At 39.9% G+C, this 19,517-nt stretch overlaps 2 protein-coding genes across 6 annotated transcripts; one reads left to right on the forward strand and one right to left on the reverse strand.

The window, feature by feature from the left end:
* Positions 1 to 197: 197 nt before the first annotated feature.
* Positions 198 to 3,691, reverse strand: LOC108888818 (vitamin D 25-hydroxylase). Its single transcript, XM_018684990.2, has 5 exons — positions 3,320 to 3,691; positions 2,632 to 2,773; positions 1,870 to 2,502; positions 1,397 to 1,726; positions 198 to 1,241 (listed from the first exon to the last, which is right to left on the reverse strand). Exons 1-5 carry the CDS (start codon positions 3,554 to 3,556, stop codon positions 1,024 to 1,026), a joined length of 1,560 nt encoding a protein of 519 aa, XP_018540506.1. The 5' UTR covers positions 3,557 to 3,691; the 3' UTR covers positions 198 to 1,023.
* Positions 3,692 to 3,803: 112 nt separating this feature from the next.
* Positions 3,804 to 12,655, forward strand: calca (calcitonin/calcitonin-related polypeptide, alpha). 5 transcript variants are annotated; one of them, XM_018684991.2, is made up of 5 exons: positions 3,804 to 3,995; positions 9,349 to 9,383; positions 9,949 to 10,040; positions 10,289 to 10,420; positions 11,009 to 11,705. In XM_018684991.2, exons 1-5 carry the CDS (start codon positions 3,947 to 3,949, stop codon positions 11,184 to 11,186), a joined length of 486 nt encoding a protein of 161 aa, XP_018540507.1. In that variant the 5' UTR covers positions 3,804 to 3,946; the 3' UTR covers positions 11,187 to 11,705. The 5 variants fall into 5 exon arrangements, with proteins under 5 accessions (XP_018540507.1, XP_050929709.1, XP_018540511.1 ...); XM_051073751.1 differs by lacking the exons at positions 3,804 to 3,995; positions 9,349 to 9,383; positions 11,009 to 11,705 and adding exons at positions 9,392 to 9,551; positions 11,735 to 11,916; positions 12,166 to 12,655; XM_051073752.1 differs by lacking the exon at positions 9,349 to 9,383 and having other exon boundaries at positions 3,852 to 3,995; positions 11,009 to 11,702.
* Positions 12,656 to 19,517: the final 6,862 nt, after the last annotated feature.

Consider the following 19,517-nt stretch of genomic DNA (forward strand, 5'->3'; position numbering starts at 1 on the left):
AATGTTTAGAGATTTTTCAAACTAATTATTATGTGGAGTGTTCTGGGCCTTGGCAGCCACATAATCAGTATGCAGATGGCTGTGTCCTCTGCCTGTCATGTGGATCAAATGATTCTGCAAGCTCTGAATGAGGTAATCTGGAGTCTTAATATAACAGTAATAAATCTGGGTTGGACTTCAGAAGAAGACGAGGCAAGTTTTCAGTATCTTAAGAAATACTTTATGAATACACAAAATATCACCAGTATTGCAAAAGAAGACAAACAAATGTTAACGTTACACATTAATGCAGTACTTTGTTAGTACTGATAAGCACCTTTTAGCAGAAATCAGTGTTGCTTTGTCAGTTTCTAGAAATCCACCAGGGTTGCATTTGCCTTCTAAGAGAAAGTTTTTCCATTGAGCACTATCCCTGGAGAAGGGGTCAGAGTCAGTCCAGATGACGTAAATCCTGGCCCACATCCAGCTCCAATACACAGTGTTCAGAACTTTCTTGGAAAGTCTGTCAGTCCCGTTTTGCTGCACACGTACGAATGAGTGGTGTCATTTGTCTGACCTGAAGCTTTCCTGAGATGGCAGGGCTATGAACCATCATAGGTGTACTTACTATCAATCATTGACATATACCTAACCCATCACTACCGCACCAGGGTTCATAGACATTTCATTTTCCAGGCTCAGAGGTACTCTGAGCTACAGATATCTAAATCAATAGCACACTTGTGTTCCCAGGATGTCCTTTCAGCACTGGGTCTTTTCACCTCCCCTGCTGCCTAAAAGGAATTGTGCAAACTTGCATACTGCTCAGTAAAAGAATTTCATAGTAACTGAATAAATTGGATCACATGCTCGTACGTAGAGAGCCACATCGGTCCTTTGGAAAAACTGTACAGCACCTGGAAACTGGACATTACAATCCATCGATACAGTTTTATGCACCTGCATCATGAAGTTGCATTGCTGTGCAATATAGTAAAATTCTGGCTTGAACAGCTGAACAAGCTGCAACAAAAGCCTGCTTGCCTACTTGTGATAAGGAGTGTCTCCAGAGCAGGGAACTTTCTGTTGCCTGCGGACAGCACAGATGGAGTAAGGTTTGGGCTGTAAGGTCATGCCCAGTTTGGGAGTGACAGTGGGAACGGTTCCTGGAGGGAACTGAAGATGAAACCTCTGTAACAAAGTGGTGAAAAAGAGGAACATCTCCATCCTGGCCAGTTGTTCACCTAAGCAGTGACGCCTCCCTGAAAAAAAACAAAAAAAAACTCTTTAGACTAATGCATACGGGCACAACATCTGGGTAAATTGCAGGGGCTGAAGTTCTAAACTTTTATATGCATGAAAACAATGTGTGGGTGTATGAGTTTGTGCAGTTTTAGAGAAATACAAAGAGACTCACCCAGGGAGAATGGAAGGAAGGCCTCACGCCTCACAAAGTTGCCGTTGCTGTCCAGAAACCTCTGTGGTGAGAAAACACCTGGATCGTTCCAGTACTTCTCATCAAAGTGCACTGAGTAGAGGTTTGTGATCACCATGGTGCCTTTAGGAATTGTGTACCCGTTGACTTTTGCGTCCTGGGAGGTGGCACGGAAAATACCAAGTGGGACGATGTTGCAGAAGCGAAGGACCTCGTGCAGAACAGCCTCCACGTACGGCATCTTCTGTTTGTCCTCTAAGGTGGGTGCCCTCCCATTGGCCAGCACACTGTCAATCTCTCTGTGCACCCTCTCTTAGCAGAGAAAAAACAGACACCATCAGGCATTTATTCATGCATAATATTACATAACCACTCAAACTCAGTCTACAAACATGTGAATCAGATGGCTCTCGTGGTCACACTAGAAGTAAAATGATGCCTCTACTACAACTGACCTTGTATGTTGGGGTAGAGGGCCATGTACAGCATGGCCCAGCGCAGCGTGTTAGTCGTGGTCTCTGTGCCAGCAATAATGAGCTCACCAACTGAATAGATGAGGTTCTCATAGGAAAAGGTGGAACTGGGGTCTCCTGCATTCTGCTCCAACTCATCCAAATAGGCATCAACGTAGTGACGAGGTACATGTGGCACCCTGCCCCGTGAAAAACCCTTTATAACCTCCAGCAAGAAGTCATAAACCTTGGCGGCGTTGCGGAACAGCTTCTGGTGTTTCCCAAAGGGGACGTACTCGATCCAAGGAAATGCGTTGTAGAGGAAGGCCCAGCCGCTCACCGCCAGCTCCACATTCTCACTGAATATCTCAATCATGTGTTGGAAGTTGCGGTCGTCGTAAGTGAAACGCTGTCCAAAAATGATCAGGTTGGTGATGTTGGACACAGCGTTGGTCACAAGGTGTTTGGGGTTGAAGGGCTTTCCTTTGTGTTCGTCGATGGCATCAATGAAGAACATGCACTCCTCCGAGATCTTCCTCTCAAACAACCTCTGGCCACTGCCAAAGTAACGGAAAGAGTTGCAAGCCAGTTTCCGGTGTTCAATCCAACCTTTGCCATATTTACAATTAAGAAGACCTGTCAGTAGAGGAGAAAGAAGAATTGTATGACTTAAAGTGTAGGCTACAAAGGACTTAACAATTACAAGCTTTGACTGACATTTAAACTGTCATTTTATTGCATTGTAATCATATCACAGCATCTTACCACCCATTTTGGTCATTTTCTTGAATAAAGGCAGCGATGGGCGGTCAGCAAACACCTCACTCTGATGGTAAAGGCATTCCCTGACACAATCATATCCATTCAAAACCACTGTCAAGATTCCTCCCAGGTCAAGACTGAAAATCTGAAAAGTACACATGGCGGCATGAGCACATGCTCCTTTTGTTCTTCCCACACATTTTTATACAAAATAATGTCTTTGTCAAGAAATCTGAGCTTTGCACCACAGTTGTAGACATGTTGCAACATTTAGCTTGTGGGTGAGTTCAACTAAATGATATTTAACAGGACAGTGTGTGAATGAAATAGACTCCATCTAAAGAGTTATCCAGCTCTGCACCTAAATTAAGTTTAACTCTGGAAAAGAAAAAAAACATGTTACCAAAAGGAGGTCTGTGCACCATATGGGAGGAGGCTTTAATTTTTGGAAGCCCTTGATTTGCCGGTTATTCTCCTCCGAGCAAGCGCCACAGCCAAATGTTAGGGCGAGTCTCTTTTGTTCGTTTCATAACGATTTTCCAGCGTGTGTGTGTGTGTGTGTGTGTGTGTCATGAAAATCTGAAACCTCTTGGAGAGGAGTTATGCACTGCACCGTTTGCAGAGCACCCCAGCGGTTACAAGGCTCTGTGGTGAGAAAATGCGCTGTAGGCTGTAGAGTCCGAGTCATTACCTGTCCATGAACTTCACTCTGCTTCTTGAGGAAGACGTGCGGCTCGGTGGCCAGTGACAGAATGTTCCCTATCACGGGGATGGGTGATGGACCGGGAGGAAACCCCGGGGGTCTTCTCTGCTTGACGAGCTGGCGAACCAGCAGGAAAGCGAGGAGGGCGACAGCCAGACAGCCCACACCGAGCAGAGCCTGTGCGCAGGACACCGGCACCAGAGACGGCGATTTAATTGAAACCATCGTTTTCAAAAACTCTCTCTTCCCAGCTCCACTACCCCTGCTGACTTCGGCTTCTCCTCAGAGGAACTGAAGCACATATGTATCATCTTGCACATTTTCTATCCCCCGCCTCTAAGGCTAAGATTGGCCAGAAAGTCAGAGTCAGCTGTTGGTGAACTTTGTTCTGCTTCTGATCAATAATCTGGATCATCTTTCTCGGTTATTAGGTTGAGTTTTGGGCTGCTTTTACCCAGCCTCCACAGAGGCGGGACATCATAAAACCGCAGTTAATCAAGCCTGTTATTGGTGGTAAAAATACTTATGCTATTAAAGCTGTAAAATTCCTATTAAAGCAGTAAATTACTTTTTTTTTAAGTTGGATTCAGAAACAACGAGCAGAAAAGCGCTTTGATGCAAGAACGAGGAAACACAGAGGCACTAACTGACATCAGAGAATTAGGTAAATATGATTTTAGTATATCATATTACAGTGGTGGAGACCACTGGGGGAGGGGGGCAGAGACAGAGGAGCACACAAAGCTTCACGGTACACGGAACAGGCTGCAGCTCATCTGAGTTCAAAAATAGTTATTTGCGAATTTCAAGTGAATTTTAAAGCAAAGATGGACAATAACAGAACCACTGAAAACCTGAACTGAAAAGATAATGATGTTAGAGAAGGTTAAACTGAGAGGTTAGAGCAGTGTAGAGCAAACACTGATTGGTCAAAATACATTACAACACAATACAAAGTGAAGGAGTTTCTGTGCACAGTTTTTATTTTTTTTCAGACTTTATGCAAGAAAAAAAAGTTTTGAAAGTTTTGAACTACTCAGTCACAACAGGCCACTTTATTTAAATATAAATCATGAACCATAAATGTTTGGGATTATGTCACTGACTAAATTCAATTTCAGTTGGCCGGGGCAACACAGACACATGAACTTATACACACTATTATGGTTACTGAACTTAGAGACAACTTGTAAGATGCAAAGGAGGCACTGACCCCAAACATTCACGATTAAAATGATGAATGTCTCAGGAGCATTGAGTAAGGTGTCAACAATATATTCCTTAATTTGTGTTGACTGTGTTCCACGTGTAGTGGTCACAGTAATCATTGCTTTATATATTATTGCGACCTTGCTCAAGGAAGAACAAAGAGGGGAGCTCGCACAGTATTTGTTACTATTAGTTGTTATTTTGTCTTTTTGAAAGAGAGAATAAACAAAAGATAAAATAAACCAGATTAGAAGCCTGAGCTGAGAGAGAGAGAGAGACCACCTGCTGACATAGGCAGTCAGAGCAACAGGTGAGATGAGCCTCCCTGATAACCTGACCTGACCTCTAGGAGAAGCTACAGAGGACTGTCCACAGGATCATCACCATGTACTGTACATGTATGTATGCAGGCTGCATTATGTGTGTACACTTAGATATATTACCATCATCTTACAGTACACCAACTAAGCCTAGACTGCACTCATGGCTGATTTGAAGAACTGGAGCTAGAATTTCAACGCATGTTCATGTTCATGTAATGAGATAATAAATGCAGGAAGAGGAGGTGTTGACAGTTTTCTCAACGCAGAAAAAAATGCTCCTTGAGTAAAAGTAAAAGCTTGTGAAGCCTGTACTGATACAAAGGGGAGCAGCATCCAATGTCAATTTTATTACTTGAGCAAAAAACATTTTTTTAAAATGGTTACTGAGTCCTAAATCCACCATAATCCACAGTATTATAAAACAAACTGAGAGTAAACATAAACTGTTTTCTCTCTCCAATCAGCTCCAATCAAGAGAGAGCCTCCCCTGTGTATCAAAATTTAATTCACTGGGGTAATTAACTGGAGTCCTGGTGAAGCATGTTGCCCTGTTTTGTTTTCAAGCAAATAAACTTTGCCCCAGTAAGCTTCTGCAGGTTCCTTCACCTCAACACGTTAAAGGTTAGGTCATGCACTATAGTTAGAGGTTAAAGGTTAAAGCATGCACCACATTCCAGACTTGCATAGTTGTGTGAGATTTTTCAGTGTTGTAGCCTAAAAACCAGACCTGGTCCAGACACTGCAGAACACAAAAATAAATAGGCATCAAGTTTTAAGTAGTAAGTAAATCTGACAAATCAATAAACACACGCTTGATGAAATATTGCCCATTATTTACTCATATAATAAGCACTGCACAGTTTTGTATTTATGTATTTATTTATTTGGCCCACACACTTTTCCTGTGGTGTAGAGTGGAGTGGAGAACAGACAGAGGTCAACCCAGGTAAATATGATCATCTCATTAAGGTGGTTTTAAACTATAAACAATTTGCACTTTTGTAAAACCATGCTCTCCACTCTGCTGTGTGATCAGTTCACCATGGCTGGCTCCTCATTAGACATGAAGTTGTTTATCCAGCTGTTCCTTCCTGCTGAGGCAGCTGGTAAGCTTTTTTTTCTTGGATGCCTCAAATGGCCTCTACAGACCTCTCCCAATCATTCAGATTTGTTAGGGCTACCCTAATGAGGACATTCTTGCAAATTACTTCTATGCTTCCTGCCGGCTCCCCAGACTCAAAAGCTATTCTGGAAGCGTTAAACACATCTGTCAGCTTTAATCAAATAAACATGGTCTCGCTGTTGCATTATCTTGTCAGTGGTTGGGTTAATGAAAACACCAGCGACAGGAGTGCCCAGGTGGTAAGGTGGACTGTGTTTTGTAACTGGCATGGATTAAGAAAAAAACAGAACCAGAGTTCATAATCAAAAATATTAGACATAATAACTACTGGTATTTCTAGGCAATTAAACAAAGTTTTCCACATTTTGTTTTAGAGCTTGAACACATTATCTTAGTTTTGGCTTGAGACTTTTTTTTTTTCGTGATCACAAACTGGAGCTGGGGTATTTGAGGTGTGTGTTTAGGAGGAAGAGGAGTCTAATGGAAGACATTTTCACATTGTATCATGGGAAATATAAAATTCTGGAACTTTGCTAATATTAGGGAACACATGTTAGCCCTGGCTGCGTCAAGGCTTATCATTCTGTTTTCTTTAATGTCATTTGCAAATTCCACAAAACTGCTGGAATATCCATTTAATTGAAACAGTGTTAACAGATAAAATATTCAGGCAGGAATCTCAAAAGATGTCTTACCTTAAAAGATGTTCACAGTGATGTAAGAATCACAGTGGTCGTAGACATTTTTCCTCCCAAAATGACCCAGAGTGAGCTGCTACTACCAAAGATGGTAAAGGGGTAGCTGCCACTATAAATGAAATGGAAAAATAAAAGTATACTGTCTCACAGGATGCAGCATATCACCATATTGCCTTCATGTTATTGTGAAATTTTATTTCGTCCTGATCAGTGTATGGAATTTAATGCAGTTACTGAATGTGTGTGTTCCGGTCTCTCTATACTGCAGGGCATATGCAACATGTTTGATTGGGTAGGTCCCTTGACTACTGTGGTTCTACAGTAAATTATTTACCATCCGGATGACTGGAATTATCAAGTGCATGTGGAAAATCTAATTACTGTCCTTCCCTAATGCTGTCCAGAACCTCTTTTTCCAACAACATATTGACAGTGACAGGCGCAAGAAGAAGTCTTGTAATCCCTCTGCAACTACTGGCCAGGTGTTTAAATGTTAGGTTAGGTTTGGTCAGCTTCCTAATGGAGAGCAGCAGGTGGAAGTCTCTTCGCTGAAGGATGCTTACTCAATGTTTATAATTCCAGGAGCCTCAGTTTAAATGTGATGTTCTGTTTGAAGATGCAGAGACAGGAGAAACTCTGTGGAGGACTGATGTACCGTTTGCCTCTGAGATAATTAAAGATCCATTCACAAGCTCAAATTTCCATAATACTTTTGCTCTCACTTTAATATTACTGCACTGTGGGATCATTCCAGCTGATTATCAACTCTTGCTGCCTATTTGAATAATGTAAGGTGACGATAGAGCTTTGAAGGGAATTCTCTGTGGGACTTTTTAGCAGAGTCCCAGCCAAGACTGGCACTGGGACTCTGACAAATTCACACTGACTCAGCTGAGACTGTCACTGATGAGCACCGCAGTGAGCATAACGCTGCCCTCTCTGTCACGAATGCTCTCCTGTGTTGTAATTAATTTTCCAGACCAATTCATGCCTAACATTTGGGAAACATTTGGGACAGTGTTAGCTAATTGCATTCTTGACAATACACTTTCCCCCTTGGAATGTAATTTCTCTGGCTCAGCTCATGTCCCTGGTCAGCACAGGAAATTCTGATTTGAGGCCATGGAGCAGCTCCCAGTCCAAAACAGTGTGAGGAGTACTTAATTTTACACAGACCAATATAAAGTGCATCTCAACTATTTGACTTGTTAAGGGAGCGCTTGACATAAAGAAAGAGACAACCCTCTTTTCTGAGATAGATGGTTCAGTGCAAAGTTGTATCCTTGCATAAAAAGTTGGGGATAAGTAGCTACCTAAAAGATAAATATATAAAAGACAATTAACATTAATCACCCTGGGTGTATATTTGGAATCTCTTGCTCCTAAGTCTTTAGTCCTCCATGAGCAGTTTCTGACAGCGTGGAGAGCTGTTGGAGACTAATTTAGTGCCTGGTGTAGGGCCTGCAGGTCTGCTCAATAGTACTAAAAGGCTCATCTTCTCTAATGAGTTTCCTTGTGACGCAAAAAATAACTGGGAGGCAGGATGCTTTATGATACATCATCCAATATTGTTACATAAGGGGAATTAGAAGATGGCCAGAGACCAACAGCCCAGTAATTAGCTCGGAGAGACCGGATGACCACCACTGAATTCTGTGGGAAGGTTTAGTTTATCCATGGAGCGCTCAATATGATGCCACTGCTACATAAAAAAGGCGTTATTTGATCCAACTGTATATAAACTATGAAAATGAGGAGGATCAAACTGTTCTGCAGATTAAGCCAGATATTAAACTCTTGGTTGCAGAAACACAGCATGTTAAAACCTAAATTGCTACCAGGAATAAAATAACTCTACTTTGGTTTCCACCAACTTTCTTTTAATTTGTTCAGCAGTGTCTCACAGGGCAGAAGTGCACTGAAACATGCAAAGGAGCAGTGTATAACCATAGGGTACACCAGGAACGGTGAATTCTCTCTGGCTGTGAAATGGCCAGATACCTTCAACAGCATGGAACCATAATAATAGCGGACAACAAACAATGTGGTTAGAAGCCAACTTTACAACACAAACCTGTCCAGAAGTAGAAGACCTGATGAATATTACTCAGTAGATCATTTTGATCTAGAGCTCTAAATCATGTGCGATTTCAAGGATTAAAAATGTTGTTTGAGTGCAACAGGCCCTTTTCAGGCAGCTGCCTCAAAATCACATAGGTGCCATGACTGTAAGAACTCTCTTAAGTTAAACACATTGCTAACTGGCTCTATGTAACATAATTAAATATGACTGACTTTTGAAGATTAACTGTCTGCATAAATGTGATGACTTCTACTCTATATGTGAATACGTGGAATCCATGTCTCTCATTGGTCCTAGTCCTAACCTTTAATGATGAAATGGCACCACATTAAAATTATATTGATGTATTTAAAAAGCATACACACTGATGAGTTATGTTCAGTGGTCATATATTAGTTCTCTCGAACCTCAGACATTGCATGACAATGAGTCACTGAGCTGTCTCTGTGTCACTGCGTCCCATTTACCCAGCTCATAAGACAACTTCCCTACACATTCTGCTACCAACTGATTCAAAAACCTGGCATTTTTTTGTGAATCGATGTAATTTACATACAGGCTTTTTTATTGGCTTGCTGTAGGTGACGCAGGACTTCTGATTGGCCGGCAGTTTGAGGTAAAACATCCTACTGGCCAATAGACTATGATCAAGTGCTCACTCAGTCAATACAGAAACCCATGGGGAACATATATAAAACCCTGTACTGTGGGAGTGCTCAGCAGATTCACAAGTGAGTCTTTTCATCATTTAATTCTTCATTACCAGAAGATATATTATCTTACGGTGAGTATAGATTCTTGTTTAGATCATAGTGCTCATGTTGTCTGTGTTAGAAATATCAGTTATGATGCTGTGGTTTATGGAGAAGATGAGGACTGAGTATCAGCTGAGTAACTACTGGAGAGATGCTGCTCTGCTGGTCTGATGACGTTGTATTATCTATGGTAGGTGGCAGCTAATTCTGCTAATGGACAGGGCTGCTGTTATAGTTGCTGGCAACACTTCTAATATCAGTATATCACTAATAACTCTTCTATCTGCCTGTGCAAGAGAGAGACAGAGAGGATTCATGTAGTTCAGAATACATGTAGATGAGAATGTCTGTCCAGGAAAAGTTTAATGGCATAAAGTGTTGTAGAAACTGAAACTTTTTTATTATCTTGTTTGGTGTTTTCCACAGGCAGTCATGGTAATGCTGAAACTCTGGACTCTCCTTTTTGCCTATGCGCTGATCATTTGTCAGATGTACATCTCACAGGCAGCTCCATCCAGGTGAGACCTGTGGCATTACTCCTACAAGTAGTACTGATATATTTACCTTGTAAAGAACACAGTGACTGCACCAGTCATTTTTTAAGTATTTCTACAAATCACATTTACTTTTTTATCATAACTAATCAAATATATTAGATTTTAACATTTAATTGCATAAAATTCCTTGTTCCCAAAGTTAATTGTGCATGTCCAACGGGCTTGTGGCAGAACCGCAGTGATCAATCTAACTGGATATGTATTTTCAGAACTAGCAAGGAGTCCATGTCAGATGGAGTCACACTAACGAACGATGATGCACAAAGGTTACTCAGAGCAATCAAGGAGTTCATGCAGATAACTGCAGATGAGCAGGACCATCAAACAGCAGATGGGAACAGGTATAGCTTTTAATGACTATCTATATATAATCTATCTATCTATCTATCTATCTATCTATCTATCTATCTATCTATCTATCTATCTATCTAAACTACCAAGATAAATATAACACATTTTTGTTTATAAGCCCAACAGCTCCAACATTGGTGTTAATTATTTATCAAGGTATAAAGTGAAATTCATGTAAATCTACTCTCTGTCATAATCCCTTACTGCATGGACTTGAGTTATTCATTCATCCATCTATCCATTCATTCAGTATTAAATAATGTGCCTGGAATAGACTGCCAGAAAGCTGAAGAGAGCATGGTATCAGAGAACATAAGATAACCTGCATGATAGACATTAGTGTAGAAAATGAAACTGAACAATGGCATGACGACTCAAGCACAATATTTTGGTTAAGGAGGTATCATCATATGCCTGATGGATCTGTTAGCATGCCTTTGAAATGTTAATTTTACACAGCTTTTCTGCAGATGCATGACATTGTAGGAAAAAACATCATGCATGTAACTATTTATATGTATCTGCATGCTACAGTTACTGTAAGCCTGTTTCTGCATGTTTGTCTCTGTCTCTAACAGCCTGGATAGACCCATGTCTAAACGTTGCACCGGCTTAAGCACTTGTGTGCTGGGAAAACTCTCCCAGGATATTCACAAACTGCAAACCTATCCCCGTACCGATGTGGGAGCAGGGACGCCTGGCAAGAAGAGAAGTCTATCTGAGCGATATGAAAATTATGGCAGCTCATACAATTGAAACTTATCACTTTTTAACCCATCTATTCTTTGTCTGTCTGAGTTGACTTTTGCTTGTTCTCTATTCATAAACAAGACTGCTGATGCATGTGGAAACTGTATGTCAGACTAACTTAAAAAAAAATCCTCCTTGCTTTTCATTTTTCATTGGCTGTCATTAGATTTTGACAGGGAATTGAAAACTTAGAATTTGCTATAAAATTGTGTTTGGCAGTTATGTACGATACAATAAAAAATAACAACAGCTAACAACCTTTCTGATGTTTATTTTTCTCTTCATGGTAATTATGTTCCCTCAAGAATAAATTCATCTTTTACATGGTAGCTGTATGTATTTCATTCAGTACTGAGAACAAAAAATACCTATAGAAAAAGAAACTGAAGAAGATAAGGGTAAGCATAACTGTCTATAATGCACACACAATTAGTGGAAAAGTGAAAAGTGTTTAATTGGTTGTAGAGAATATTGTTCAGTCTGTCATGTGCATGTCTGATCTTACGTTGAATATCATAACAAACTGTGTTCACTATCTTTTCCATTCTGATAAGCAATGCAACAGCACAGAAGAGGGCATGCAACACAGCCACCTGTGTAACCCATCGCTTGGCTGACTTGCTGAGTCGGTCAGGAGGACTGGGATACAGCAACTTTGTTCCCACCAATGTTGGCGCCCAGGCGTTTGGCAGACGGAAGCGGCATGGCTCTGTGTGAGCACGAGAACAAACATGTGGTACGTTAGCACTCTGCACTTTCAGTATAATTGCTGCATTCCAGTTTAGTATGGTGACTTAAACTGAGAGGTATTAAACAAAATCATTGTGGCCTACATTACCATGAAGGTAGCATTGTTCCTCATTAACTATAACATAAAGCCAAATGCTCCACTAAAATCTTTAATGAATCTTTTTCATCTTTCTTGTGGCTCACAACACAGTGTTGAACAACTGCTCTGTTTTCTCTCCTCTCTTTGTCTCCCCAGGACTGAGTGCCTCCTTTGAGTGACAAAACTCCATCATCATCCCTCTCGAAACAACTTGAAATGAGAACATCATTTAGAAAAAAAACTTCACAAACATGGACTGATCTGGTCTTGCTTTCAGACTACCAGACAGTTGCCAGAATACATTTTTAGTCTGTGTTTAAAAACAGAGAAATAACTAGCATTGGTGTCATCGTTGTCATGGAAAGGTAACTAAAGAAATATTTTCCGCTGCTGAAAATTGATTTTTTTTTCTCTGTCTTTTCCTGTGGCTCAACTGCACTTCTGACCTGTGTCTGCAGTGCAGTGTGTCAAACTGGAAGTCTTATACTGTACATCTGCACTACCAACTAAACTGTCAACAACTGTGGCTGTCTTGTGCCTTGATGTAAAACTCTTCATTTCATTTCATTATAGTGCACAATGCAAGTGTGAAAAATGTACTAATGACTGTGAATTGAAAGCAGGAATAAATTGTATTTTAGCTACATTAGGTGTTTATGTCTTACTGTATTTTTGTTTGACTGGGTGATATGAACTGAAACCATACTGAGCTTTCCAGCAGCACCAAAATCTTACAGATCATGTGGTACGAAAAATAAGGTATGCTTGAAAAATCAAACATGTTAGAAATGACATTCACTTCCATTTGGAAATAAAGAGGACATATTCGACCACATACATCACTGGACCATCTCCAAATTTGATTAAAGGACAATTATTTAATAAAACATTTAATGAACTGTAAACTGGTATTTTATACTACTTCATTACACCATACAGTGGTAAGCATGTCATTTTAAGCATATTTGTATTATATCTTGCCACACCTGGCTCATTTTGCCCTCCAGTGGTCATAATAAGATACTGCTTTTTCATTGGATATGGAGTTGCATTCAAGAACAAGTGTCTTAAATTATGGTTATGTTTAGCTTCTCCTGCAGAATTACACCATTACTGGATTTTAGAAAAGCTTTTATGTTGTTGTTTTAGTAAAAAACCTTTAGAAATACAACTTCAAGTGCTGCTTTCCCACCTACAAAAAGACTTGGATACCCAAGCAGAGGACTTTGCCTCATCTCATACATATTATTCCTTGGTTTTGTGGATCTTGGCTGGAACTAACTAACCAGTTGCTGCTGAGTGATGTCAGGCTCAAGCGATGTCACTTGAGGCAATTTATCAGGCTTCAAGCACCTCCTTCTGGAGCTGCAAAAGGCTTTATACATTTTGTCTCACAGTGAGGTGGTTGTACCCAACAGTGCAGATTCAAGTGCTTCCATGATTGTAAGCTGACAGAGCAAAGATGAAAATGGAAAGATGAATAACTGAGACTAACCCCTTTACTGCGCATAACACAAACGTAGGATGTTGATGGAGTGATTGCACCATAATATAATGTGTCCGACCACCTAGTCCTGGAATCTAATGTCAACCTATGGATGGCATTAGGGAAAACTAACATAAAATGTCTTAGTAAAGTGTTTGGGCCACCATGAGCCACCTGAACAGCTTCAATTCTTCTTGCTATTTATTCTACTTAAACCCATGGAACTCTACCAATGGGGTGGAGCACCATACACCATAAAATATATTCCCTCATTTGGTGTTTTGATGGTGGTGGTGGAGAGCACGTAAAACAAGTCAGTCCAAAATCTCCCATAGGGGTTCCCTTGGTTTGAGAGCTTGATCTTTTTCATACTTATCACACCTTTCATCATCTATCATAACTATCAATTTGTCTCAATGTGTAATATCGGTGAGTTTACCTGTGAACAGGTACCGAGGCCAGGTAAGAGAGAGGGCGGGGCTACGATTCGTAAGCGCGCCAGTTGACGAAAAAAACAAACAAACATGTCCTCTTCTCTGCGATGAAGGAAACACTTGAGTCCTCACCAATACCTGACTTAAAGTTGCTACCAGTGGTGTCTAGTGGAAGTAGGAGTACCACTGGTTCAGTAGGAAGAACAGTGGGTCAAATCTACCGAAAAATCCACGAGGAAAGCGAGGAGAACATATCGGTATCACCGACAGAACCACCTGCCGACGAGGACATTAGCATGCTACGACCGAAGAGCTAAGCTAGCTAGCTACCAAGAATAAAGCTAGCATCGGTGATAAACCGGTGACTTTGGTTCCGATAAACATTTTCTTGGACACTGAAAAAGTAGGCTTTCCGTGGTTATCAAAGGTGGGGACTACAGTAACGTTTGGATGCGAACTTTGCTTCCCCCCAAAATTAAACACTACCGACAAAGGAATGGCGCACTTTTGCGGTAGAGAAGATGGAGGAACTCAGTCATTGCACTTCGCCAGTGGACTAACATAACCACGACCAAAGACTTCATCTGACCTCTCTGAGGGAGTACCGTTTCACTTAAAGGTTAGTCTTTCTCTTTCTACGCGTTGCATTACTGCGCTGTGGGACAAGCTGCTGTTTGCTTGTGTTGTTTGATGTCCAATGTATTAGTTACATTTTGGCTGGTTAGTGTTAATAGATAAACGTTAAACCTGTAGATGTGGTTACTGATTATCACTGATAAGCATCAAGGCTGATGAGCAGTGTTATGTATGATTGACGTTTTCTTTTTAAGAGTTGTGTGTCAGCCAAGGTGTTTTGGTGCCTTTGCTTAAAGTATTTGTACTCAGTACTTACTCAATATAAGTAAAACGGAGGGATATTGAAACACATTCTTTTAGTATCCCAAGCTGCTAAAAACATAGTTTATAATAGAAAAATATCAACCCCTCTAAAAACAAACAAACAAATTAAAAGCAAAAACAATGTGTATTTACAGAGTAGACTCTTTTGACACAGCACTGCCTTGGTAAAATGCTGGAGATAGACTGGTGTTTCTTCTGTGGTTGCAATAAAGACACAGCACCTAGTTTGGATCGTTGATGTGCCAGGGATGTATCAGGCAATGATATATCTCCACCACAGCCAATTCCTGATTAGAATGCTGGAGGAAAGTTGGTTGGTCAGATATGGTAATGTACATAATTTTTGAATGAAGGGAGCTTGGACAGATGAGAATCAAACTGGGTGTCTGCTCGGTCTGCAGACAGTGTTGTCCTTCCTGAAGACCGTCCTGGTTGAGTTCAGGAGGCCTGAGGCTGACTGGAGGGTTATCAGCTTATCTTGTTCACCTGAGCTTCCCAGATTGTGAATGCTGCTCCATGTGCTTACTCACTGACTTCACCTGGTATCTACGCCTCTTCTTTATAAGCTAATATCACACTGATTATTGAAATACACCCCCTTTGAGAACTTAGTAGAAATTGCTTTGTTTGTTTGACATTTGTTCTATATAACTTGATGGTCAATGTGTGGTGTTCAGACTCAGTTTTCTGGTTGTCTTTTGTGGTCAACAGCCAAAAAAATGAACATATACAGAGTTTTGCTGTTGCTTAGTGTCTCCTCCACTTCTGTACTTGTTCGTTTATAGCAACAGTTAGTCTGACCTTCCTCTGGAGAACAAAGGATATCCCCAGGAACCAATTGTTATAGGCCTAACAGCCCCCTTGAGTATTGTCAGTATTTCTCTAGAGCTCCTGTCTAACAGACCCTGTGCTTCATGCCTGCTGGTCTTCCCTAATTGACATGGTTATTCTACCATTTGTTTGACTCATCCATTCTGGTGTGTCTTTAGGGAGAGCACGCTTTTTGAAACCCTCAAATATCTGCAGCAAAAGATTATTACAATACAACACAATATGTGTGTGTGTGTGTGTGTAAATGTAAGTGTGATTTGTAAGGAGTGGTCTAGAGAAGTCACGTAGTATCAATACTTATTTAAGGTGTCAGCCCTGGTGTTAAGTCACAGATTGTGCTTAATTTTACTTCATTAAATGCTTGATGTTGTAACATTATCTTGTGTTTCTCAAGGAATCAAATCATCAAATGAAAACAAAGCTAACAAATATTTCTCTTTGTCTGTGAATTTCCCTTTAAATTTAAACTTAAAAATGGTTCCAGTTGTTCAGTGAGCTCAGACATACTTCATCTAAACTCAGCATCATTGACAGGAATCTGGTCTCAGAGCTTGGTTGCATGTCATTTCCCAGACTTTCCTGGCTTTATCCAGTTTGATCGCTCTGAGTACGTTTAGCCAAGGACTTGATAACAGTTAACTGCAGAAGCAGTTAAAAAGTAGTTAAATCATCCTACTGGTGTGTGATTGGCAGTGCTGTATAGAAAGTAAAATAAAATAAAAAAAAAAAAACATTGAATAGACAAAATCAATATTATACAGAATCCTCCAAACTTGACATATTTTATAGTTTTTTATTTACACTCCAGTAGAAGTTCTAAATCTTCAGAAACAAACCTGAACATGGTGGATGTTCAGAAGAAGCATCTCTCTCCCGAGTGTTGACTGACAACACATATCTCAGTTGATTAGACAGAGGAGAATGGGGGCTACTCTTAGATGTGAGTATCCATGTGCAAACTTCCAGACAGAGCTAATGAAGGAGATGAGGGCTGGTGTTAGAGTTAGTTCAGAGCCTCAGAGGAACTGTTCGAGATGCCAGATCTCTTGAGTGTCTAGGGACGAGCATCTGTCACTTTCGCCTCATCACCATCTGGAGGACAAATTGGGAGTCCGTTAGAGTTGTAATGTCTTACTTGTTAAACAAAAGATCACAGACTTTTTGCGTGTGCCAGCTGGTTGCTAGGTACACAACATTTCTACATTTCATGTACGTGACAATAGAGAAATTTGACTTTCTAACGCAGGGGAGAAAGCAACATTTTGTCTTGTGCCGTCCCTGAACATCGCCAGGACAGATGCTGTCCAATGCGTGTTTATATCGGAAGCTGACCTTTGCTTATGCAGCGTGATTTTTGCTTCGCATGTCTCCAAAATGTCACGGCTTATCTCAGTTGATCATCTGTTGAAGTGTCCTGTGACCACAAGTTTCCTTACTTGTGGATATGGTTAAACAGAAACAGTTAAAGCAGTTAAACATATCTTTTGCATTTTCCAGTGAAGTGTTTTTTCTTTTTTTTAATCAACATTTATTCTTGGAAACCACTACAGCAAGTCTTATCTGATTGTCTTTAAGCAGCTCCCGTGGAGGAGCTGGGCTCATGGGCATCTCAGTAGTGGTAATGAGGAAGTGATAGACTTACTTTATTCTGCCTGTCCAGGGATCAAACCAGATAAACCTCTGGTTTCCAACCTTTTAGCCATCAAATGCACTTATCTCAGTCACCACTATACATTTTGAAAGGGTTTCCATGTAATTTCCTGTCATTTGTTATCTATTTAGTATTTCCGCATTTCTAACTGGATTGAAGTGAATTTCACTGTAGTGTTTATTGTTTCATAGCATCTCAAATGCATTTAACAGCAATAATGATATGCTATCACACTAAGGGCAATTAGGCCTCATTGTGGCTTAATGTGCATTGACATAAACTTTGAACCCCTGGGCATCATATAGTTGAGTGTATTCAATTTCTAAAATCAGGTACAAGTGTTTTACATCAGAGCCAACAGACTGCCTCTCTGCACTGCAATGCCACCATGTGGCTGAGTATGTCCAATGATGCATGTACTTGAAGAATTCTTAGTGATCAGTGAATAGAGAGAGGTAATGGGCTCAGAGTCAGATTTCTTGTGAAATAATTTCTCCAAAACTCTGCAGCTTCCAGTTGTTTTCATACAGAACAGTACTAATCCAGTCAGGCTGCTCAGTGTTCTGGTAACCTGTGTGTAAAATATATGATTAATAATATTGATACAAACTAAAATTTTCAGTGTCAAGATTCCTCAGAATATACAAACAATATACAAACTTTCTCACTTTGCTTCACTGAGTTATTACATCTTTTTTTTTTCTGTGTCTGTACTGACTTTAACTTTCTGCACGTTATAGCCTGGTATGTATGGAGCTTTCTAAAGCCTGTTGTTGAGTCGGTTTGTGATTTCAGCTATATGATGTGTCAGTAAGTTAGAAGGCAGAAGTAGTCAATATTCTTGAATTTGTTCTTTGGGTCTCTAGCTGGGAGTCTACTCTTAAATACAGCACAACTTGTACACAAATAAATTAATAGGATAAAATCTTAATATATTTTGTAAATGCTTTGCCATATTTTGGGTTTAAATGGGTTGGTTCAGTGAGAAAAATAAATATTTTAATTTGTGTTGCACCACATACTTATGATGGCTACATACTATTAACATGCTTGGCTACTAACTAATGTGTTTGTCTTACTTCAAGGCCAGTGCTGAGATTATATATGTTTTCTTTGCATTGAATCAATGCTGAGTGAAATTAATATTATAGCATTATCTTCACCTTTGTCAAGTTAGATTAGATAACAAGAATATATAAATACATTGGCTCTAATCTACTCCAGTGGGAATTTAATTTCAGTTTTGTTAACCATTTCATATATGCCTGCTTTATTGTGGAACATTTGTCAGTACAGTCCATCAGTGACATGCTATTCTGAATTAAAGTGTTGATTCTGTCAGTAAGGCTTTCCATGCCAGTATGGTCTTGATGTTTGCCAAACACACACTCAATAACACACACTATTCCCAGGCCCAAAAACACATTCTGCCAGCTTGAAGAGCCTTTTCAATAATACAACATTTTCATATTATATTCATAATGTGCTACGGTGAACACTGCAGCCAAGTCTGCTGGGTTTAATTTAATGTAATTTCAGGGTCTAATTTGGCTTCCTACATGTCAGTGGTAATGAAACTTTTGTATGTGATCTAGATACCCTCCAGTTGAATTTTCCCAAAGACTTTCAAGATGAACTTTGTGCATAGCATTAAATTCAAAGAGGAGGATAACCCCATGGCTTTTAATTGTGCAATGGAATAATGAGGATTTTAATATCAAAGAGGAGAAAGAAGTATAGGTTTTCCAAACTCTTTCAAGATGTATAATAGCCTACTACTATTATTTCCCTAATCTTACTGGTTCCTACTTTTCCAATGGAAATGTTAATCTAATAATAGCTGCTTATTATATATCCTACTGACCATAAGCCTTAGTCCAAATTAAAAGCAAATAATCCTGCAAAGAAGAGAGAAAAGAACATACTTTGCAAACATCAAGACTAACTTGTTAAAAATGTATTGCTCTATTGATTTTTAAAAAGTAGTTAATACTTCTACCAAAAAACATGTAATGTCTTTTCAGATACTCAAGATGGCAGCAAAGAGCCATACAACTTCACAACCCAATTCACCAACTTTCTGTTAATGAAGTATATTAAAACTGTTAGCTGTTTTCTTTTCTTCTGTGCCAATTTATACAGTGCATTAATGCAGAGGCCCTTTCCTGTCCGGTTGTAAATCTGTCTAATCAAACAAATTATTCCA

Source organism: Lates calcarifer, linkage group LG2 (assembly GCF_001640805.2).
Source record: "Lates calcarifer isolate ASB-BC8 linkage group LG2, TLL_Latcal_v3, whole genome shotgun sequence".
Lineage (NCBI taxonomy): Eukaryota > Metazoa > Chordata > Actinopteri > Centropomidae > Lates > Lates calcarifer.

Bases quoted from the DNA above. Each gene is read 5' to 3' on its own strand.
- calca (XM_018684994.2), top strand. From the start codon at position 9,411: ATGATCAAGTGCTCACTCAGTCAATACAGAAACCCATGGGGAACATAT. The intron at 10,041-10,288 runs GTGAGACCTGTG...ATGTATTTTCAG, and splicing joins TCACAGGCAGCTCCATCCAG to AACTAGCAAGGAGTCCATGT. The intron at 10,421-11,008 runs GTATAGCTTTTA...TGTCTCTAACAG, and splicing joins CAAACAGCAGATGGGAACAG to CCTGGATAGACCCATGTCTA.
- LOC108888818 (XM_018684990.2), bottom strand. From the start codon at position 3,556: ATGGTTTCAATTAAATCGCCGTCTCTGGTGCCGGTGTCCTGCGCACAG. The intron at 2,774-3,319 runs GTAATGACTCGG...TGTACTTTTCAG, and splicing joins AGAGTGAAGTTCATGGACAG to ATTTTCAGTCTTGACCTGGG. The intron at 2,503-2,631 runs GTAAGATGCTGT...CTCTACTGACAG, and splicing joins GAAAATGACCAAAATGGGTG to GTCTTCTTAATTGTAAATAT.